Below are 23,992 nucleotides of genomic sequence, written 5' to 3'. Positions count from 1 at the left end.
TCCCAGACTGAGCCCCTTCCTTCCTCTCCCCCTCGTCCCCCTCTCCATTCCCCCATCTTACCTCCTTCCCTTCCCCACAGCACCTGTATATATGTATATATGTTTGTACATATTTACTACTCTATTTATTTATTTTATTTGTACATATCTATTCTATTTATTTTATTTTGTTAGTATGTTTGGTTTTGTTCTCTGTCTCCCCCTTTTAGACTGTGAGCCCACTGTTGGGTAGGGACTGTCTCTATATGTTGCCAATTTGTACTTCCCAAGCGCTTAGTACAGTGCTCTGCACATAGTAAGCGCTCAATAAATACGATTGATGATGATAAGTGCTCAATAAATACACTTGATTCATTCATTCATTCATTCAATCGTATTTATTGAGCCCTTACTGTGTGCAGAGCACTCTACTAAGCGCTTGGGAAGTTCTCAACCAAGCACTTGGTACAGTGCTTTGCACACAGTAAGTGTTCAATACCTATAACTGATCGATTCTATCCCAAAGCCTTAGTACAGTGCCATGCACACCGTAATTGCTCAAGACAATTAATTGATTCTCTACCAAGTGCTAAGAAGTACGGTGATTTGCACACCATTAGCGCTCAAGAAATACGACTGACTGGTTTCTCCCAGGCGATTTAGTGCAGTGCTTTGAACACCGTAAGTGCTCAATAAATACGACTGACTGATTTCTCCCAGGCGATTAGTGCGGTGCTTTGAACACCGTAAGTGCTCAATAAATACGACTGACTGATCTCTCCCAGGCGATTAGTGCGGTGTTTTGAACACCGTCAGTGCTCAATAAATACGACTGACTGATCTCTCCCAAGCGATTAGTGCAGTGTTTTGAACACCGTAAGTGCTCAATAAATACGACTGACTGATCTCTCCCAGGCGATTAGTGCAGTGCTTTGAACACCGTAAGTGCTCAATAAGTACGACTGACATCTCTCCCAAGCGATTAGTACAGTGGTTTGAACACCGTAAGTGCTCAATAAATACGACTGACTGATCTCTCCCAGGCGATTAGTGCAGTGCTTTGAACACCGTTAAGTGCTCAATAAGTACGACTGACATCTCTCCCAAGCGATTAGTACAGTGCTTTGAACACCGTAAGTGCTCAATAAATACTGACTGATTTCTCCCAGGCGATTAGTGCGGTGCTTTGAACACCGTAAGTGCTCAATAAATACGACTGACTGATCTCTCCCAGGCGATTAGTGCGGTGCTTTGAACACCGTCAGTGCTCAATAAATACGACTGACTAATCTCTCCCAGGCGATTAGTGTGGTGCTTTGAACACCGTCAGTGCTCAATAAATACGACTGACTGATTTCTCCCAGGCGATTAGTGCAGTGCTTTGAACACCATTAGTGCTCAATAAATACGACTGACTGATCTCTCCCAGGCGATTAGTGCGGTGCTTTGAACACCGTCAGTGCTCAATAAATACCACTGATGTAGTTGTACATGGGGGGGGGGGGGGGTTGGTGCGGCCTCAGTTTCCCAATCTTTCCCCCACCGTGGCCGATCTGCAGCCCTAAGGCTGCGACGAGGCTAGCTCTCTTCCTCCCTTCAAGGCCCTCCTGAGAGCTCACCTCCTCCAGGAGGCCTTCCCAGACTGAGCCCCTTCCTTCCTCTCCCCCTCGTCCCCCTCTCCATCCCCCCGCCTTACCTCCTTCCCTTCCCCACAGCACCTGTATATATGCTTGTACATATTTATTACTCTATTTATTTATTTTACTTGTACCTATCTATTCTATTTATTTTATTTTGTTAGCATGTTTGGTTTTGTTCTCTGTCTCCCCCTTTTAGACTGTGAGCCCACTGTTGGGTAGGGACCTTCTCTATATGTTGCCAATTTGTACTTCCCAAGCGCCTAGTACAGTGCTCTGCACATAGTAAGCGCTCAATAAATACGATTGATGATGATAACGAGGTCGCGACTCCGAGCCCCCCGGGGTGGGGAAAGAAGGGGAACGGAATAGGGGAGGGAGCGGAAGGAGCCGGGGACGGGATAGAGGGAGGACCGGAAGAGGGGAAAGAAAATGGAGAGGGGAACGCGAGGGGTTGTGGGAGAAAGGGGGGCGCGAGAGCGTGCGTCATCACGTCGGCCCGCGGTGCCTGCTGGGAAATGGAGTCCACCGGGCAGGAGGCTCGGGAGATTAACACTTCGCAAGCCGCGGCGGCGGCGGCGGCGGGGAAACCCCGGGCCGGGTGTCCCAATCAATCAATCAATCATATTAACTGAGCGCTTACTGTGTGCAGAGCACTGTACTAAGCGCTTGGGAAGTACAAGTTGGCAACATATAGAGACGGTCCCTACCCAACAGTGGGCTCACAGGCTAGAAGGGGGAGACGGAGAACAAAACCAAACATACTAACAGAATAAAATAAATAGAATAGATAGGTACAAGTAAAATAAATAAATAAGTAAATAGAGTAATAAATATGTACAAGCATATCATCATCAATCGTATTTATTGAGCGCTTACTGTGTGCAGAGAGCACTGTACTAAGCGCTTGGGAAGTCCAAGTTGGCAACATACAGAGACAGTCCCTACCCAATAGTGGGCTCGCAGTCTAAACGGGGGAGACAGAGAACAAAACCAAACATACTAACAAAATAAAATAAATAGAATAGATAGGTACAAGTAAAATAGAGTAATCATCATCATCATCATCAATCGTATTTATTGAGCGCTTACTGTGTGCAGAGAGCACTGTACTAAGCGCTTGGGAACTACAAGCTGGCAACATCTAGAGACAGTCCCTACCCAACAGTGGGCTCACAGTCTAAAAGGGGGAGACAGAGAACAAAACCAAACATACTAACAAAATAAAATAAATAGAATAGATAGGTACAAGTAAAATAAATAAATAAATAAATAGAGTAATAAATATGTACAAACATATCATCACCATCAATCGTATTTATTGAGCGCTTACTGTGTACAGAGCACTGTACTAAGCGCTTGGGAAGTGCAAGTTGGCAACATATAGAGACAGTCCCTCCCCAACAGTGGGCTCACAGTCTAAAAGGGGGAGACAGAGAACAGAACCAAACATACTAACCAAATAATATAAATAGAATAGATAGGTACAAGTAAAATAAAGAAATAGAGTAATAAATATGTACAAACATATATACATATATACAGGTGCTGTGGGGAATCAATCAATCAATCAATTGTATTTATTGAGCGCTTACTGTGTGCAGAGAGCACTGTACTAAGCGCTTGGGAAGTCCAAGTTGGCAACATCTAGAGACAGTCCCTACCCAACAGTGGGCTCACAGTCTAAAAGGGGGAGACAGGGAACAAAACCAAACACATTAACAAAATAAAATAAATAGAATAGATATGTACAGGTAAAATAAGTAAAGAGTAATAAATATGTACAAACATATCTACATATATACAGGTGCTGTGGGGAAGGGAAGGAGGTAAGATGCGGGGGATGGAGGGGGAGAGGAAGGAGGAGGTGAGCTCTCAGTAGGGCCTTGAAGGGAGGAAGAGAGCGAGCTTGGTTAACGTCTCCGAGCCTCAGTTACCTCGTCTGTAAAATGGGAATTAAGACTGTGAGCCCTGCGTGGGACCACTTGATCGCCTTGTATCATCATCAATCGTATTTATTGAGCGCTTCCTGTGCGCAGAGCACTGTACTAAGCGCTTGGGAAGTCCAAGTTGGCAACATCTAGAGACAGTCCCTACCCAACAGTGGGCTCACAGTCTAAAAGGGGGAGACAGGGAACAAAACCAAACATACTAACAAAATAAAATAGAGTAGATATGTACAAATAAAATAAATAAATAGAGTAATAAATATGTACAAACATATCATCATCATCAATCGTATTTATACGATTTATTTATAAAATATTTATTTATAAAATAAATAGAATAGATATGTACAGGTAAAATAAATAAAGAGTAATAAATATGTACAAACATATCTACATATATACAGGTGCTGTGGGGAAGGGAAGGAGGTAAGATGCGGGGGATGGAGGGGGAGAGGAAGGAGGAGGTGAGCTCTCAGTAGGGCCTTGAAGGGAGGAAGAGAGCGAGCTTGGTTAACCTGTCCGAGCCTCAGTTACCTCGTCTGTAAAATGGGAGTTAAGACTGTGAGCCCTGCGCGGGACCACTTGATCGCCTTGTATCCCCCCCCGGGGCTTAGAACAGCGCTTTGCACAGAGGAAGCGCTTAACAAATGCCCCCATCCTTATTATCGTTATTAAAGAGAGTGTCGGAGGGTCGAGTCCCCTTTAAGAGCGCCGCCCCGGCGGGACTCCATTTCCCAGAAGGCTTTGCCGGCGACTTATGTAAGTTTCCCTTGGAGCGGGCGGGCGGGCGGGCGAGCGGGACGGGCGCGCGATCGAACGGGGCGGGGGGCGCGCGCGCGCGAGAGCGAGCGATCGAACGGGGGGGCGCGCGCGTGCGCGTGCGCGCGGCTGAGGCGGAAGGGCGGGCGGGCGAGGAGGAGCGGGAGGGCGAAGCCGAAGCGAGGCGGGAGCCGGGCCCGGGCCCGGGCCTGCGTCCCCGCGACCCCCCCCCGCCCCCGCCGGCCGCCTCTCCCGCGCGGCCCGGGCCGGGCAGGAGGACAGGAGGAGGAGGAGGAGGAAGAGGAGGAGGAGGAGGGGGGCGGGGCCGGGGCGGCCATGGCGGCGGGGGCGGCGTCGCGTCGCCAGTGGTGCTACCTGTGCGACCTGCCCAAGATGCCGTGGGCCATGGTGTGGGACTTCAGCGAGGCCGTGTGCCGCGGCTGCGTCAACTTCGAGGGCGCCGACCGCATCGAGCTGCTCATCGACGCCGCCCGCCAGCTCAAGCGGGGCCACGTGCTGCCCGAGGGCCGCTCGCCCGGGCCCCCCGGCCACAAGCCCGGCGGCGGCGGCGGCGGCGGCGGCGCAGCCTCCAAGGAGCCCGGCGGGCCCCCCTCCTCCGCCGGGGAACCGGGCCGGGACCGCTACGGCGGCGAGCGCGCCCGAGGGGGCGGGCCCAGCGCCGCCGGGGCCCCCGTCGAGTACAGCCTGAGCCCCAGGCTGCCCAACGGGCTGGGCCGCAACGAGGAGGGCGAGGGCGGCGCCAGTCGCCACAGCCCCACGGCCCGGCGGGCCCTGGTGGGCCCGGTGCCCGCCGGCCTGGTCACCCCGGGGCTGCTGGCGGCCGTGTCCGGGCTGGGCGGGCGCGGGCTGGCGCTGCCCGCCCCGGCCGGGCCCGGGCGTCGGGGCGGCGGCGGCGGGGCGGCGGCGGGCGGCCGGCCTACGGCGACTTCGAGAAGGAGAAGCAGCGCAGCGCCGAGTGCCTGGCGGAGCTGAACGACGCCATGCGAGGGCGGGCGGAGGAGTGGCACGGGCGCCCCAAGCCCGTGCGCGAGCAGCTGCTGGCGCTCTCCGCCTGCGCCCCCTTCAACGTCCGCTTCAAGAAGGACCACGGGCTGGTGGGCCGCGTCTTCGCCTTCGACGCCGCCGCCCGCCCGCCGGGCTACGAGTTCGAGCTGAAGCTGTTCACGGAGTACCCGTCCGGCTCGGGCAACGTCTACGCCGGCGTGCTGGCCGTGGCCAAGCAGATGTTCCAGGACGCGCTCAAGGAGCCGGGCAAGGTCATCTCGTCCGGCTTCAAGTACCTGGAGTACGAGAAGCGGCACGGCTCCGGCGACTGGCGCCAGCTGGCCGAGCTGCTGACCGAGAGCGTGCGCAGCTTCAAGGAGCCCGCGCCCCCCGAGGCCCTGCCCCAGCAGTTCCTGGACGGGGCCTGCGCCGCCGCCGCCGCCGCCGCCGCCGCCGCCGGGGGGCCGCCCCCCGCCCTCTGCGGCCTCCGCGGCCCGGCGCTGGCCCGGCCCCCGCCCCCCCCGCCGCCGCCGCGCCTCCCCCGAGCCCGAGGGCGAGGGCCCCGGCAAGCTGACCGGGGAGGAGCAGCAGCAGCGGCAGCAGCACTGGGGCCTGTACCCGGGCCTGGCGCCGCTGGCCGAGGCGGCCGGGGCCCCCACGCCCATCGCGGCGCTGAAGAACGTGGCGGACGCCCTGGGCCAGTCCCCCAAGGAGTCCAACGCCGTCCACTCGACCACGCCGGGCGGCCGCCAGAGCAGCGCCAGCCCCGTCAGCCCGGCCCAGCACCGCCTGGTCACCCGCAACGGCGACCTGCCCGCGCCCTCCTCTTCCTCCTCCTCCTCCTCCTCCTCCTCCTCCTCCTCCTCCGGCTCCTCCTCCTCCGCCGCCGCCTCGGTGGCCTCCTCGGCGGCGGGGGGCGGGCACGGGCAGGAGGCGGCCGGGGTGCCCGACTCGTCCGGCCCGGCCCCCGGCGCCCCGCTCTGCTGCACCATCTGCCGCGAGCGGCTGGAGGATACCCACTTCGTGCAGTGCCCGTCGGTGCCCGGGCACAAGTTCTGTTTCCCCTGCTCGCGCGAGTTCATCAAGGCGCAGGGTCCGGCCGGGGAGGTCTACTGCCCCAGCGGCGACCGTTGCCCCCTGGTGGGGTCCAGCGTGCCTTGGGCCTTCATGCAGGGGGAGATCGCCACCATCCTGGCCGGAGACGTCAAGGTCAAGAAGGAGCGTGACCCCTAGGGGCCCGCCTGGCTGCTAAATTATTCTCCCCTCCCGTCCCCATCCGCCCCCCCACCACCCCCCTCCACCCACCCACCCGCCCCCCAGAACCTGACCCTGTACATAGCTCTTTGTAAACTGGCCCCCGGCACCTCGGGGGGGCCGTGGCAGCTCCGGGGCTCCGGCGGGGGCTCCCTCCCACCACCCCCCCTCACACACACCCGCCACCCCCGCCACGTGGGTCCCTCCCCCGCCCCCCCACTCATCTCACCGGCCTTGGTGGGGCAGGGGAGGCGGCCAAGTCTGTATGGAACATGTTGCTGTTATATGTTTGTGGGGGGGGGGGGGGGGGGAGGGGGCGGCGGCGGCTTGTGGGCGACCCTACACTAACCACCCCACCCTCCCCCCGCAGCAGGGGGTGGGCTTCGCGCCACGGAGTTCCCGGCCTCGCCCCTGGCTGGGGGTGGGCCCCCCGGGGGCCGCCTGTCCCCCTTCGCTGCTTGGCTTTCGCGCTGCTTGTAACTGGGTCCGCGGGGAGGGGGGAGGGTGGGGGAGGGGGCTCTGGCGCTTTAGGGGGCTGGGGGGGGGAGGAAGGGGCAGACACGCTGTTTATAAAACACCATTTTTCCCCCCCCCCCCTTCAATAAACCGTTCCGTTTTTGGTTTTTTGGGAGGTTTTTTTTGGTTGAGTGTCACGGCTGCTTTGCCTCGTCCGCTCCGCCACCAGGGGGCGCCAGGGGTTGGGCGGGGACCGGGACCGGGCCCGGTGGGACGGGGCGGGGACGGGACCCGGCGGCCCCGGCCCCACTTGGGCCCGTTCCAGCCTCACACCCGGAACCTTCTTATCCGCCGCCTGGGGTGGATGGGGGCGGACGGGGGCCGAGGGCGTCGTGCCCGGTCCCGGCCCTTCCCTCGGTAGCCCGCCCTTTCCCCCGCTCCGGTCCCACCGAGGGGCAGAGCGGGAGAGGGTGGACCGGGGCTGCAAGCCGGAGTGATGGAGGACCGCGCCGACCGGGCCGTGGGAAGCTCGGGGCGACCTTGGCGGAGCTGCTCGCCGTTCCGGGCCCAACGATCAGGCTGGCGGACACGCGGTCCCCAGGCCCACGTGTTGGGGTGGGAGTGGGAGGGCTGGGATGCTGCTCCCTGTCCGTAGGGGCCCTTTCCCACTGTTCTACTTCATCATCATCATCAATCGTATTTATTGAGCGCTTACTATGTGCAGAGCACTGGACTAAGCGCTTGGGAAGTACAAATTGGCAACATATAGAGACAGTCTCCTCTCCGGTGGGACGGGGGGGAGACTAGTGGCTTAGGGGGTGGTAACCCGGGTCGACAGGGAGACCTCCCCCCCTACACCCATGGACGCCCCCCCCCCCCCCCCCCCGGCACGGTGGGAGTTAAGGCGGGAGACGGCGCGTGTTATCTCTGTGTCCTTGGCCCGCACCTGCCGCGCGCGGGTGATCATTAACCAGAACTTCCTGCTCGGGGGCGGGAGGGGGCCGGGCTGAGCGGCCCTCCAAGGGTTAAAACGGGGCCACCCCCAGGGACCGGCCCGGGCCGCCGGGGACCCTCCGCCGTCCGGTCCGGTGGGGTCCGGTGGGGTCCGGTCCGGCTCCCGTGCGGACCCACCGGCCGGGACCGGGCAGGGAGGGACGTGGGGGCGAAAGGGGCGGGGCGCCGGGGCTGCAGCCCCGGCCGCGGCCACTAGGGGGCCGGCGGGGCCCGGGCCCACAAACCGGGGGACCGGGGCACCCGGGGCACCGTCGGATGCCTGGGTCAATCAATCAATCAATCAATCAATCAATCAATCGTATTTATTGAGCGCTTACTATGTGCAGGGGTCTCTATTTATTTATTTTGCTTGTACATTTCTATCCTATTTATTTTATTTTGTTGGTATGTTTGGTTTTGTTCTCCGTCCCCCCCTTTTAGACTGTGAGCCCACTGTTGGGCAGGGACGGTCTCTATATGTTGCCAATTTGTACTTCCCAAGAGCTTAGTAACAGTGCTCTGCACATAGTAAGCAATCAATAAATACGATTGATTGATTGCAGAGCACTGTACTAAGCGCTTGGGAAGTACAAATTGGCAACATCTAGAGACGGTCCCTACCCAACAGTGGGCTCACAGTCTAAAAGGGGGAGACGGAGAACAAAACCAAACGTACCAACAAAATAAAATAAATAGGATAGATAGGTACAAGTAAAATAAATAAATAATAGAGTAATAAATATGTACAAATATATATACATATATACAGGGTCCCGATCCCCCCCCCCCCCCCACCTTCTTCCTTGCTCGTCTCCCCGAGGGGCTGGGGGAGGGGAAGGCCCGGGACTCCCAGGATGTCACCCCAACCTGGCTGCAAACACCGGGCTGTGTGTATTCTAGATAGAGGCGGCCTCTACGCCTCCATTCCTCCTCCCGGCTGGGGCCGTTTAACCATTAACCGCAGGGCTAGGGCCCACTCCCCGTTCCCGCAGGTCCCTGTAGGGATCCGGCCTGCCCTGCCCCTGGGCTCAGGTCTCGTGTGTGTATACAGACACACACACACACACACACACCCCGTTTCACACTGCCACCCACCCCATCGAAGGGAGGCCCGAGGCGGGGGTCGGGGAATGAGGGGTGGATGGGGCTGGGGACCGGGACGGGGAAGAGGAAGGAGATGCTGAGACGGGCGGGCGGGGACAGGTGGAAGGAAGGGCAGAAACACGGAGGCGGGCAGAGATGAGAGATGGGGATGCAGAGACGAGGCCAGAAATGCAGAGGTGACAGTGACAGGGAGACGGGGACAGTCTTGGAGGGGCAGGCCCGAGCTGCAGAGAGACAGGGACAGAGACACAGAGCAGGAACAGAAGCCCCCCGCGCGCACACACATAAACACGCACGCACACACAGAGGAAGCTCTCCACGCGCCAGGAAAATCCCCGGTGTTTGGGTTTCCTTCGGTCCCCGGCCCCCCCTCCCCGGGCCCCGCCCCCCGGCCGGGGTCTGGGCCGCCTCACACCTTGGTAGGAAACTGGCACGGCCTTCAGGACATCATTGCGCCGGGCCGGGGCCGGGTCTGGGGCCGGGGCCGCAGGCAGACACAAAGGCCCCAGTGTTGCCTCCGCCCGCCGCCCGCCGCCGGGAACACAGAGCCGGTGTTGGGGCCGGGCCGGGCCGGGTGGCGGGCGGCGGGCCGCGGGCGGGGCCTGGAGATATATATAAATATATATATATATATATATAATAGGTATATGTAGGCCCTGGCCGCGCGGCTCTGGTGCGGGGAGGGGGGCAAGGCAGCCGCGCGGTAGGGAGGGGTGCTGTGAAATTGGGGTGGGGGGTGAGTTTTCCTGAGGGCAGGGCCGGACATGTTCTGGAGAGCCCGAGAGGGGCACCGGGATCCCTGGGCAGTGGCGGAGAGGCGGGGTGGGGCAAATAGGAAGGCTCAGAAATCCAGGCCGGCCCAGCATGTGGTCCCTCCACCCGCGGGGCCCGAGCCCCGGGTTGGGACAACCGGGAGAGAAGAGGGAGGAGGGACTCGGGACGGAGGGAGGGAGACCCAATCCCTCTCTGAGATCCAGAGACAACGAGGCGATGGTCAGGGAGCAATGGAAGCGGAGGCCAGGGGCAACCAGAACGTCGAGAAGGGGGACAACACTGTGCAGGGAGGGGCAGGGCTGGGAGATGAAGGAGGGCAGAGGTGGGGGATGGAGGGGGCAGGGCTGGGAGATGGAGGGGGCGGCTGGCTCTGTCAAAGTGAATTTGTCTGGCTGGGGCACCCCCTCCCCTGGCCTGTCGCGCCCTGGGATCCTCGTGCGGGCCCGAGGATCACGGAGCAGGCGGAGAGCAGCCGGTGACCGGTGACAGTGACGCGTCCAGGTCCGGCTCCTGGGGACCCAGGATCCGGCTGTTTCCCCTGGGGGGCGGAGGGGGGGCTGAGGAGGAGGAGGAGGAGGAGGAGGAGGAGGAGGAGGCTGCCGTGAGCAAACAGGGAGGACTCCAGCAAGGCAGGCCAATGGTGCCGAGGGAGGGGCCTGGGCGTCAGCTGCTCCCGGAGCCGGATGTGGGTGCCCTAGGGGCCGGGGCCCCGTGGGAATGGGGAAAGGCCGGGACCAGCTTCCTGCCCAGCCCCCTCCCCTCCTCTGCCCCCCAATCCCGTCCCCACGGTCCCGGGGTGGCCGCTCCCATCGGGGCAGGAGGAGGAGGGCCCCAGGGCGCAGGGGGTTCCTGGGCCAGGTCCGAAGGGATGGAGGGAACACCTCCCAAGAGCCAAAACTGGGAGGGGGGGTCACTGTATGTGTGCACGTTCATCGTGGGTGTACATGGGTGACTGGACGCCAGCCTGTGAGCTCGATGCGGGCAGGGACTGGTGCTGTTTATTGTTGCATTGTTCTTTCCCACATTTTAGACTGTGAGCCCACTGTTGGGTAGGGACCGTCTCTATATGTTGCCAACTTGTACTTCCCAAGCGCTTAGTACAGTGCTCTGCACACAGTAAGCGCTCAATAAATACGATTGATTGATTTCCCAAGCACCTAGAACAGTACTCTGCACACAGTAAGCGCTCAATAAATACGATTGATTGATTTCCCAAGCACCTAGAGCAGTACTCTGCACACAGTAAGCGCTCAATAAATACGATTGATTGATTTCCCAAGCACCTAGAACAGTACTCTGCACACAGTAAGAGCTTAATAAATACGATTGATTGACTTCCCAAGCACCTAAAACAGTACTCTGCACACAGTAAGAGCTTAATAAATACGGTCGAATGAATATATGGATGCGAGCCTGGTGGCGGTGGTGTTTTTCAGCGGCGTTGAGTGTGTGGTGTGTGTGCACGCACGTGAGTTCACAGTGTAAGTGCATGCACTGTGTGTACGTGTGTGTCTGAGCAGATGGGAGTCTGTGGGTGTCTGTGTTTGTAAATAGCGTGTGTCTGTAGTCAGAGAGGCCTCTGGGCCCCGTGTCTGTGTGTGTCCCTGTCCGTGTGTCCCGCGTCCGTGTACTTTTCCACTGCCGAGCTCCATGGCTGAGCACCGGCCCCTCCTCCCGGACCCTGTGGACGCTGGCCAGGAGCGGACACCCCGAGGCCGTGGCGGCGGCCTCTCTGCCCGCCCGCGGGTGACCCGTCGGGTGGAGAAGGGGAGGGGACTCCTGGGGCACCCCTCACACACACACATGGGTATACACACACACACACACACCCGGATGTGCGGTTGTCCACCCCCACCCCGCGCTTCCCGCTCCCCCGGGCCTCACCCAGGGGGGAAGGGCAGGCAGAGCTCCCAGACTTCCAGTTGACCCTACAGTAATACAGCCCGAGGGCGGGGGAGGAGGGGGTCCCCTCCCCAACCTGTTCCCAGGTGTGCCCGGCCCCACCCGCCACCCCCACCCAGCCGGATGTGGCAGCCTGTGGCCGGGTGTCTGAAGCCCGGGCAACTGGCACCGGGCGGGGCCTGGAGGCCTGGACGGCCCTCGTGCCAGGATCCCGGAATCAGCCTCGACCCCGGGCCCCTCGACCCCAGCCCAAGCACCCCCCCCAATTCTCTCCCCACCCCTGTCGCCAGCCCCCACCCACCCCGGGCCCTGGAAGCTTTGAGAGCGCCTTCCAGGGCGGCCCACCCTCCTCCCGTCCCAAGCCTCGGCTCTCCCTTTGCTCGGCCCTGGCTCCCCCGTCCCCCGCTCCCCGGCTCGGACGCCTGCATGGAATAATATTTAGGCTGTTGGCGGGGCAGAAGCGGATCCGGGGGCCCTCGGGACAGCAAAACCACAGCCTTTCCTGCCTCCGGCCGCCCAGCTCCGGCCCGGCCTGGCCCCCGGCTCCCCCTGGCACCGCACCCACCCGTTCGCCCCACCCCCGAGGCCACTGGGCTCCGGGAGACACCCAGGGCTGGGGAGGGAGGGAGGGAGGTGTGTGTGTGTGAGTCTGTGTGTGTGAGTCTGTGTCTCGGGGTTGGCGGGGGGAGACACGGGGACGTGAGGAGGAGCTGGACGGGGAGCGGGAGGGCGGGGAACCCGGGGAAACTGAGGGTCTTTCTGCGGCTCGGTTGTTTTTTCCAGAAACAGGCAGAATAGCCTTGGGTCACTGCCCCCCGGGGGCGGAGACAGACGGACAGACACTCACACACACACACTCAGACACCGACACCCGGACTGGCTGCAGGAGTCAGGCGGTCTCGGGCCCCAGGCCATCACGGCCTCGGAGGGCGAGCACGCACGAGGAATCGGCCGAAGCCAGGAGCGCAGACCCAGAAGCAGACACACGGTGCTCTCCCCCCCCCTCACAGCCACGCACACACACGGACGGGCAGAAGGGACCCGGCGCTTTACACCAGAGACAGGTGCAGGCACACAAACACTCCCTCGCACCCTCGGCCACAGATAGGCAGTCAGAAATACAGAATTTCAGAATACACCTTCGCAGACTTCCCAGGCACACGGCACACAGGTCACACACAATCCTGTACGTTTACAGGACAGACACAATCCCACAGATTCACAGGGCACAATCCCACACGAGCACGGGGAACTCGCAATCCCCCATGAACACACACAATCCCATGCATTCATTTGGGCACACACGGTCCCTCACATTCCCAGAGCACACACAATCCCACACATTCACAGAACACACACAATCCCCCACATTCACTGAGCACACTGGGTGATCAAGAGTCTACCGCCACTAGACTCTAAGCACCTAGCAGGCAGGGAGCTTGTTTACTAACTCTAGTGTACTCTCCCACGTACTTTAAGTCCAGTGCTCTGCACACAGTTGGCACTTACAAAAAATGGTCCGAATGAATCGATTGATTGACAGCCCTCCCCAGGCTGCCCCTCCCCTAGCCCTTGGGGCCTCAGGGGCTCTCCTCATCTCAGTTCCGAGGGACCAACTGTGGAACCATTTGGGGGCCATTTTTGGCCTCAGCGCATCCCTCCATTCACCAGTTCTGTCCCACCACAGAATATTCCTTCAACCACCAACCCTGCGAGTTTCAGCATATTCCTCCGTCCTCCCCTCAGAATATCCCTGCCCTCCCCTCAGAATATCCCTGCCTTCCTCTCAGAATTCCCTCCCCTCCCCTCTGAGAATATCCCTCCACCTACGTCTTCTGTGCCTCAACATATCCCACCGCTCCACAACCTCTATGCCTCAGCAAATCCCTCTGCCCACCAACCCTGTGTGCCTCAACGTACCCTTAGCTCCTCAACTCCTAAGTGCCTCAGGTTACCCACCCACCAACCCCTTCCCGCCTCAGCGTATTCCTCCGCCCACCAACCCCTGCCTCAACATACCCCTTTACCCGCTAATCCCCGTCTCAAGCGCAAAGGGGGAGACAGGCATAGCTGTAATTTATTTTAACGTCTGTCTCCCCCTCTGCGCTGTCAGCCGGTTGTGAGCAGGGAACGCGTCTACCAACTCTGCTCTTCTGTACTCTTCCAAGCGTTAGGATGGTGCTCTGTACACAGTAAGCACTCAGTAAATACAACTGATCGATTGACTGTGCCTCGCCTGGAACTCCCTCCGGATTCCTATCCGACATCATCTTCAAAGCTCCGTTCAAATCACACCTCCTCCAAGAGGCCTTCCCCTGACTAACCCCTCAAATCCCTACCCTGTTCTCCCTCCCCCCCTCCCCCCATTCCGAGTCACCAGTGCACTGGGTCTGAACCTCTTAGAGGACCGAACCCACCCCCAGGACCCCAGCACTTATATCCATATCCTTATGCTGTGCGGAAATTAATTTAAAGTCTGTATTAATGCCTCTATTCACTGTACTCTCCCAAGCACTTGGTTCAGCGCTGTGCCCCAAATAAGTGCTCAGTAAATACCGACGATTGATTGAATATCTCAGTGCATCCCTCCACTCTTCTTTCTCTTCGCCCCGTTACATCTCTCCTCTTCCTTTCTAATAATAATTTATAATTACGGTAATAGGATATTCGTTAAGGGCTTACTATGTATCAAGCACTGCTCTAAGCACTGGGGTAGATACAAATTTATCAGGTCAGCGAGCTAGTCCCCTTCAGGGTAGTTTGCTACCAGCAGAACACTAATGCCCCAGGCCAGACAGGGGGACTTGGTGGCCACGGTGGAGGGACCTGACGAGGGATTAGCGATTAATCCAGCGGGCCGGGCCCTCTGGCCACCCTTCCCCACCCACCAGGCCAGGAGGCCTGAGCCCCGCTGGCCGGAACCCCAGTAGGGGGGCGGGGGTGGCTGTTTGGTTAACAAACTGTCCCAACGGTCATGGACCTGGGAGCGGGGGCGAGGGTGTTGGGGGGAGAGGATAAAGGTCGATGGGGAGGGCAGGGGTGGGGGCAGGGGGCACCCAGCCCCCTCCTCTTTCAGGCCCTCAAGCTCCCCCTCAGCCCCGGGCCCCCGCCCCCCAGGCCTTCCCCATCCCGCGTCCAGAAAGAGGCTACCCAGAGGCAGGAAGAGCTGGTTGGGTATCCGCCGCCTTTAATAACAAAACCGAACACGGTGCCCCCCGCCCCCCCCCCACCCCCGGCCCCAGCCCGCCGTGATCCTATATATTAAAACACCTCTCATCTGACCCACCCCTCCCAGCCCGACCGCCCACCGCCACTTCAGAAGACGCTTAAATAGAAACCTAGGGCCCCGGCGGGGAGAGGGGGCCGGGGCGGGGTGGAAAGAGGAAGGTCATCCCACCCCGGCTCCCTCATCCAGCGTTTGGGGGTTCAGGGCAAGTAACTGAGATCCTTCCCTTCCACATCTCCCCCTCCCCGCACCCCAGCATCCCCATCCCCTGTCGTCGTAACACGGCTGCCAAAATGACCACGGTGGTGGTGGATGGGGCGATCGCGGGAAGAGAGAATGAGTCCCGGCCCCCTTCCCGCTTGGGCCGGACACTGGGCGCGCCCCCGGCCGCCTCCCCAACCTCCTCCATTGACCTTCCGGGACCCCACTCCTCTCCCGGCTCCGTTAGGAGGCATTGAGCAGAGAGCGGGTGTACAGGCTCTGGTAGTAAGTCCCAGCCTCCCCGAGCGGGGCCGCGGCCGCCTCGTAGCCGAGCTTGGCATCCGCGGCCGTGGCGGCGGCGGCGGCGGAGGCCGTGGCCGCCGGGGAGGGGCCGTAGCTGCCGTAGGCCAGGGCTTGCTCGTAGCCCTTCAGGTCCACCTTGCTGCCCTGCTCGGAGGACATGAGGTTGGTGATGGAGAACGGGTGATTGAAGTTGTACTGGGCGTCCATCTTGAGGTCGCCCACCAGGTCCAGGCCGGGGAAGTAGTGGGGGGCGCCCAGGGCGGCCGGCGAAGCCCGGGGGGAGGCCCGGGGCGGGGAGTCCTCCGCGGCCCCCGCCGGCAGCTCCGCCGGCTCGGGCTCGGCCCCCTCCCCGGCCCCGGCCGGCCCCGGCCCCTCCCCGCCCTCGGCCACCTTGGCGCCGGGCGGCTTCTTGGCCTTGTCGTCGATCTTGAAGCGCTTCTGGCGCCGCAGGTAGCAGCCGTTCTCGAACATGTTGCCCGAGCCGGGGTGCAGCGCCCAGTAGGAGCCCTTGCCGGGCTTGTCCGGAGAGCGGGCCACCTTGACGAAGCAGTCGTTGAAGGACAGCGAGTGGCGGATAGAGTTCTGCCAACGCTGCTGGTTCTCACGGTAGTAGGGGAACAGGTCCATGATCCACTGATAGATCTCGTTGAGCGTCAGCATCTTGCCGGGCGCCTGCTGGATGGCCATGGTGATGAGCGAGATGTAGGAGTACGGCGGCTTGGCGTGAGCCAGCGGCCGGCGGTAGGTCTTGGCGCCCGCGTCCTTGGGGCGTGCCACCCCCGCCGGGTAGGCCAGCCCCGGGGGTCCGGCCGGTGGCCCCGCGCCTGGGTAGGGCACAAGAGGGCCGAGCGGGGCGGCGGGGGGCTGGGGCCCCAACGGGGCCAGGCCCGGGCCGGCGGTGGCCGCGGCGGTGGCCGGGAGCCCCAGCGGGCTGGCGGGGGGCGGGCCCAGCCCGGGCAGCGGCGAGGAGGTGAGCCCTCCGGGGCCGTAGGGCATGTTCAGGGCGGCTGGGGTGGCCAGCGGGCTCAGGGTCATGTAGGAGTTGACGGGGCTCAGGCTGGGCGGCATGGCACCTACGGCTGGGTAGACCTGGGGGGAGAGCAGGGGGCAAGGGTGTTAGTCTCGGCCCGGTGGGTTGCCGCGGAGGAGGGGAGGAGGCTGAGGAATGGGGTGGGGGAGCTGGGGCGGGGAGTCTGGAGTGGTTGAGCTGGGGGAGAGGGGAGTCGGGGATGGGATGGGTGGACCCTGTTGTTCCGCCCACCCCCGGGGCTAAACTCGGGACAGATGCTCACCCCAGGAAAAGATACCCACCCCCGGGGTACCGGACTTCCGCCGCCCCCTCCCCGGCCGAACTGCAGTAAGCAGCGTGGTTTAGTGGAAAGAGCACGGGTCTGTTTTTGTTCATTTTATTTTATGTCATTTGTTAAGCGCTTACTATGTGCCAGGCACTATTCTAAGCACTGTGGAAGATACAGGTTAATCAGACTGGACCCAGTCCCTTTCCCACATGGGGCTCATAGTCTTAATCCCCATTAATCCCAAATCCGTGCTCTATCATCTACTACTTCTAGACTGCGAGCCCGCTGTTGGGTAGGGACCGTCTCTATATGTTACCAACTTGTACTTCCCAAGCGCTTAGTACAGTGCTCTGCACACAGTAAGCGCTCAATAAATACGACTGAATGAATGAATCTACTAGGACCCACTGCTTCTCTAAAGTCTGGGAATCAGAGGACCTGGGTTCTAATCTTGACCCTGCCATTTGTCTGCTGTGTGACCTTAGGCAAGTCACTTAACTTGCCGAATTGTACTTTCCAAGCGCTCAGTACAGTGCTCTGCACACAGTAAGCTCTCAATAAATTCATTCATTCGTTCCTCCAATCCTATTTATTGAGGGCTTACTGTGTGCAGAGCGCTGTACTGAGCGCTTGGGAAGTACAAGTTGGCAACAGATAGAGACGGTCCCTACCCAACAACGGGCTCACAGTCTAGAAATAAATAATAAATAAATAAGATTGAATGAATGAATGAATGAACTTCTCTGTGCCTCAGTTAAACCATCTATAAAATGGGGATTAAGACTGTGAGCCTCATTCATTCATTCATTCATTCATTCAATCGTATTTATTGAGCGCTTACTGTGTGCAGAGCACTGTACTAAGCGCTTGGGAAGTGCAAGTTGGCAACATATAGAGATGGTCCCTACCCAACAACGGGCTCACAGTCTAGAAGGGGGAGCCCCATGTGGGACATGGATTGTTTCCAACCTGATTATCTACCCCAGCCCCTAGAATGGTGCCTGACACATAATACCTGCTTAAAATACCATAAAAAAAACCCCAACAAGATCAACGAAAATATAGGGATAGATAACCACCCCCAGGGCCCTGGATTTCTGCCCCCACCCCCCAGGGCTGAGCTAGGGCAGATTCCCACTCTCGGACCTGGTATTCTGCTCACTGGTGCACTCCCGAGGGGGAAGGGGATTTCAGAGGGGCCCAAGCAAGGGCCTTTTCCTCACAAAACCATGCAGTGGTCACCCCTCTCCTCCCGCAGCCAGCACAGACTCCTACCCGTCGGCCTCAAGACTCTCCACCAGCTCTGTCCACCTTACATATCGGTTCTCCACTCCGCTCAGCCACTGCCACCCTGCTTGCACTCTTTGCTCCTCCCAAGCCCTCCTCCTGGCTTTCCCATCCACTCCCCAACCTTGCCCTCTCCCAATCCTTCAGTCACATTGTGCCCGGGGCCCAAACCTCTCCCTGCCCCAATAGCCACCAGGCCCCAACTCTCCCCACTATCAAAGCATCCTAAATCCCCACTCCTCCACGCCTCCCCACACCAATTTTCCAGCTATCCATTCTGATCTCCACTTTCACTCATTCATTCAATGAATGACTGTGTGCAGAGCACTGTACTAAGTGCTTGGGAAGTACAAATCGGCAACATACAGAGACGGTCCCTACCCAACAACTGGCTCACAGTCTAGAGGGGGGAGACAGACAACAAAATAAAACAAGTTCAACACTTCGGCTGCCTCCGGCGCTTCCGACTCCCACTCCCTTCTGCGTCGCCTGATTTGTTTCCTTTATTCGCGGCCACCCCCCACAACCCCACAGCACTTACGTCCATATCTGTAATTTATTTATTTCTATTAATGTCTGTCTTCCCCTCTAGACTCACTGTGGACAGGGAATGTGCCTATTATACTGTTATGATGTATTCTCCCAAGTGCTTAGTACAGTGCTCCGCACACTATAAGCCCTCAATAAATATGATTGATTGACTGATTGATTCCGACATACCCCCTCAGGGCCTGGATATCTATGCATATTCCATGGTTCTATGTCATCTGTCTTCTAATTAGAGTGGAAGCTCCTTATTGGCAGGGATCTAGTGATTTTGCTACATTGCCCGAGTGTCCAATACAGCGCACTGTACTCATTAGGCAATCAGTAAATACTATTCCTCCTCCTCCTCCTACTACCTCACCTCCTCCAGGAGGCCTTCCCAGACTGAGCCCCCTCCTCCCCCTCCCCCCCCGCCTTACCTCCTTCCCCTCCCCACAGCTCCTGTATATGTTTGTATGTATTTATTACTCTATTTATTTTACTTGTACATATTTATTCTATTTATTTTGTTAATATGTTCTGTTTTGTTGTCTGTCTCCCCCTTCTAGACTGTGAGCCCGCTGTTGGGTAGGGACCGTTTCTATATGTTGCCAACTTGTACTTCCCAAGCACTTAGTACAGTGCTCTGCACACAATAAGCGCTCAATAAATACGATTGAATGAGTAAATGAATGAATGGAAGAGATATTTCATCTATTAATCAATCAATCGTGTTTATTGAGCGCTTACTGTGTGCAGAGCACTGTACTAAGCGCTTGGGAAGTACAAGTTGGCAACATAACATCTATCCACCCCCAAATCCCCAAGTGGAAAAAAGGGGCCGGAAGATAAGCCTCTCTGGGGGTCCCACCTCCCTCTCCCCAAGTCTGACCCAAATCCTGCCAGCTGCAGAGACCACCAGAGGGGAGGGGTTGGAGAGACCTAGGGGAGGGAGGTGGGGGTGGAGATGGTGTTAGGGAGTGGAGAGAAGCTCATTGCAGGCAGGGAATGTGTCGGTTCCACTGTACTCTCCCAAGCGCTTAGTACAGTGCTCTGCATGGAGTAGGGGCTCAACAAATAGATCGACTAACTAACTGGCAGAGCTCACTCAGACTTCCAGTAATCCAAGCTGAACCCATCCCAGAACTCAGGCCAGGGCTGAGCGGAGAGGGAGAGAGTCGGGTCTTCTGGCGGCGGATGCTTTCAGGTTCCCCTCGGGTATTCCGCGGGTGGGGGGCGGGGGCATGAGGGGGGTGGGGGGGCCCCCCATTTCTAGAGTTTCATTTCCTCGTTTGCTGGGATGAGAAGCCAGGTCCGGCGCCCCTCTCCCGGCTCCTCGAGGGCCCGGCACCCCCTGCACCCCGGTTTGTTGCGGGGGGGGGGGGAGGCATCACCATGGCGATAAGGGGGGCGGGGCGGGGGCGGGGAGATAAACCTGTTTGCCCAGGGGCCCGGTTCTTATCTGCAACCTCTGATGATCCATTGTTGCTGGCAGGTGTGGCCCGGGGAGCCCCCACCCCCCAGCGCTGACCCCCGGGCGGGAGCCCCCTCCCCTCCCCGCACCCCCCGCTCGGCCCCGTTGGTGCCCGATGCTCCCACCCGGAGAGGAAAGGCCTCTCCGGGCCTGTGGTCCTCAGGTGTCCCAACTCCCAACACACTCCCCTCAAGGCTGGCGGATGCCCACCCCCCAACACACACACACACACACACACACACACACACACACACACACACACACACGCACACCAGGTCCCGGCAAACACCGAGGCCTTGGACATTGGCTCCAGCCGAGGTCACTGCGGCCGGGCCCCGCCCCCTCCGCCCCCTCCGCCCCCCTCCTCCCCTCCCCTGTCCCCCCGGGGGGCCATTCCCCGCCTCCCGGCACCGGCCCGGGTCGAAGCCCCGGGAACGGGTCGGGGGTCTGAGGTCTCAGGAAGGCAGCCGTCCAGGACTCCTCGCTCCCACTTCTCCTTTCGTTCCGGCCCCCCGCCCCGTCGCGATCCTTCCCCGTTCTCCCATTCCAGATCCTCTGGTAGACCCCCCACCACCTCCTTCCCGGGGCTCGTGCCGCCCCCCTCCCCCCGGCAATAAGGCGGCAAACGGAGCGCTTGGCCGGGCCCGGCCTAGGGCCTCCTGCCGCCCGTCGCACTCCGGGCCGGACACCGGCCCATGAGACCCCTGGCTCCGAGACCCCCCCTCCCCCCCGGTCCGGACACCGAACCCCGAGCCCCTCCTACCCACGATCCGGGATCCGCCCCCGACCCCTCTGTCTCTGAGACCCTCCTACCCCCGGGCCGGACACCGCTCCCCCCGAGCCCTGTCTCCGAGACCCCCCTACTCCCGATGTAGACACCGACCCCCCCAGTCCTCCGTCTCCGAGCCCCTCCTGCCCCTGGTCCGGTCCGGCCCCCGAGCCCTCTGTCTCCGAGCCCCTCCTAACCCCCGGTCCAGTCCGGCCCGGACACCTCCCCTCGAGCCCCTCCTACCCCCGGTGTCCGGACACCGGCCCCCGAGCCTTTCGTCTCCGAGACCCCCGCTCCCCCGGGACCCTGGGACCCCCACCCTCCTCTCCCGGCTGAGGCACCCACCCGGGCCTCGACCTCCCCCTCTTTCTCTCCTCTGTCCAGCTCGGTGATGGAGTTCCCGCGCGCGCCCCTTCCCCGTCGGGGGGGCCCCGTTCGGTGCCGGGCCAAGCGTTGGGACCCCGGTGACCCCCGACCCCAGACGGTGCCCACCCCCTCCCCCTCCATCAGAGGTGGGGGGGGGGCCGGACCCTCGCGCGGGGACAACGTGTCCCGGGGCCTCCACCCGGGGCTCGGGGGCAACCTCACGTCTGAAGGCGTTGCACCGACTCCGGGAGCCAGGCGGGAAGGAGGACTTCCCGGGGGTGCGGAGGGGAGGGGGCTCGGCCGGCCGGCGAGGAGGCCGGGGGGTCCGACGGGTCGAGGAAGGGGGCTTGGGGGCGTCTCCCAGGCCTGACGGGGGGGCGGGAGGGCCCCCCGCCAGCCCGGGGCGGAGAACCCGCTGCCACGTCCGTTGGGAGGCCGAGGCGGCCGCGGGACCGGCCAGGGGCGGGGGAAAGCGCTTAGCCCAGTGCTCTGCACACAGTAAGCGCTCAATAAATAGGACTGATTGAAAGCAAGGTGGGTCCGGGGTCCTCCGTAGGAATGCAGGGGTGGCCACCCCCCCTTCCCACCGTCCCGCGGCGGCCCGGTCACCGGTGTCGCGCAGGCCGGGCCCCTTCCCAGCCAGGCCGGACCCACCTCGTTGGCCTCGGGGTAGTAGGCGCTCCAGTCGGCCAGCTCGTGGGTCTCCATCTTCACGGAGCCCAGCATCCCCGGCGGCGGCGGCGGCGGGGGGCGGGGGGCTGGGAGACCCCGGCCCCAACCCGGCTCCCAAAGCGCGCTCCGGCGGGGCGGGGACCAGGCGCGGGGGAGGCGGGCGGGTCGGCGGCGGCGCCGGCCCCGTGGCTCCCGGAGCGGGGGGCCGCCGGCCCGCTTTATAGCCGGGGCGGAGACCCCACCTCCGGGGCCCTCGCCGGGCCCGGGGCGCCCCCTGCCGCCCGGTGCGGGCCGGCGCGCGCCCCGGCCCGGGGGGCGTCCAGCAAGGAGCCCCGGACGGGGATCTCGTGGGACCCCGACGGGCTCCTTTCCCCCTCCTCTCACAGGGACGTCGCGGGGAAGAAGCGTCGGAGAAGCAGCGTGGCCTAGGGGAAACAGCCCGGGCTTGGCAGGACGAAGACGTGGTTCCCATCCCGCCTCCTCCTCTTGTCACCGGGGGCGAGTCACTTCACATCTGGAAAACAGGGAATTAAAAGCGCGACCCCCACGGGGGACAACCCGACTGAGCCCCTTCCTTCCTCTCCCCCTCTCCATCCCCCCATCTTACCTCCTTCCCTTCCCCACAGCACCTGGATATATGTTCGTACATATTTATTACTCTATTTATTTTACCTGTACATATCTATTCCATTTATTTTCTTTTGTTAGTATGTTTGGTTTTGTTCTCCGTCTCCCCCTTTTAGACTGTGAGCCCGCTGTTGGGTAGGGACTGTCTCTATATGTTGCCAACTTGGACTTCCCAAGCGCTTAGGACAGTGCTCTGCACACAGTAAGCGCTCAATAAATACGATTGATTGATTATAATAATAATAATGATGGCATTTGTTAAGCGCTTGCTATGTGCAAAGCACTGTTCTAAGCGCTGGGGGGGATACAGTGTGATAAAGTTGTCCCCCGTGGGGCTCACAGTCTTAATCCCCATTTTTACAGCTGAGGGAACTGAGGCTCGGAGAAGTGAAGTGACTTGCCCAAGGTCACGCAGCAGACTTGCGGTGGAGTCGGGATTCGAACCCATGACCCCCTGACTCCAAAGCCCGGGCTCTTTCCACCGAGCCACGCTGCTTCTCCAACGATTACCCCCTTAATCAATCAATCAATCAATCATATTTATTGAGCGCTTACTATGTGCAGAGCACTGTACTAAGCGCTTGGGAAGTACAAATTGGCAACATATAGAGACAGTCCCTACCCAACATTGGGCTCACAGTCTAAAAGGGGGAGACAGAGAACAAAACCAAACATACTAACAAAATAAAATAAATAGAATAGATATGTACAAGTAAAACAAATAAATAAATAGAGTAATAATAAATAAATAGAGTAATAGACCCCAGCGCTTAGAAAAAGTGCGTAGCACAGCGTTTGTTAAGCGTTTAACGAATACTGTCATTATTATTCATTCATTCAATTGTATTTGTTGAGCGCTTACTGTGTGCAGAGCACCGGACTAAGCGCTTGGGAAGTACAAGCCGGCAACGTAGAGAGACTTGTACTTCCCAAGCTTGTCCCAGCTTGTACTTCCCAAGCGCTTAGTACAGTGCTCTGCACACAGTAAGCGCTCAATAAATACGATTGATTGATAGACGGTCCCTATCCAACAACGGGCTCACAGCCTAGAAGGGGGAGACAGACAATAAAACAAAACATGTAGACAGGTGTCAAAATCGTCAGAACAAATAGATTTATGGCTATATGCACATCGTTAACAAAATTAATAGAATAGTAAATATGTACAAGTAAAATAAATAGAGTAATAAATCTGTACAAATATACCCATTCATTCAATCGTATTTATTGAGCGCTTACTGTGTGCAGAGCACTGTACTAAGCGCTTGGGAAGTACAAGTTGGCAACATATAGAGACGGTCCCTACCCAACAGTGGGCTCACAGTCTAGAAATACTATTCGTATATGTGAGCCCGTTGTTGGGTAGGGACCGTCTCTATATGTGGCCAACTTGTACTTCCCAAGCACTTAGTACAGTGCTGTGCACACAGTA

General features: G+C 59.5%; 2 protein-coding genes across 2 annotated transcripts; one reads left to right on the top strand and one right to left on the bottom strand.

Annotated features, from left to right (window-relative positions):
- The first annotated feature begins 4,660 nt into the window (after nt 1-4,660).
- IRF2BP1 (interferon regulatory factor 2 binding protein 1) lies at nt 4,661-6,608 on the top strand. The gene is given in 3 exon segments (XM_038766862.1): nt 4,661-5,217; nt 5,250-5,844; nt 5,846-6,608. Coding segments are annotated over 3 exon segments (1,869 nt in total). The 3' UTR covers nt 6,563-6,608.
- Nucleotides 6,609-15,112: 8,504 nt separating this feature from the next.
- FOXA3 (forkhead box A3) lies at nt 15,113-21,994 on the bottom strand. Its single transcript, XM_038767398.1, has 2 exons — nt 21,916-21,994; nt 15,113-16,631 (listed from the first exon to the last, which is right to left on the bottom strand). The coding sequence occupies exons 1-2, from the start codon at nt 21,985-21,987 to the stop codon at nt 15,483-15,485; spliced, it is 1,221 nt and encodes a 406-aa protein (XP_038623326.1). The 5' UTR covers nt 21,988-21,994; the 3' UTR covers nt 15,113-15,482.
- Nucleotides 21,995-23,992: the final 1,998 nt, after the last annotated feature.

Source organism: Tachyglossus aculeatus, chromosome 26, assembly GCF_015852505.1.
Source record: "Tachyglossus aculeatus isolate mTacAcu1 chromosome 26, mTacAcu1.pri, whole genome shotgun sequence".
Classification (NCBI taxonomy): Eukaryota; Metazoa; Chordata; class Mammalia; order Monotremata; family Tachyglossidae; genus Tachyglossus; species Tachyglossus aculeatus.
This window is presented reverse-complemented; position numbering and strand designations above follow the sequence as displayed.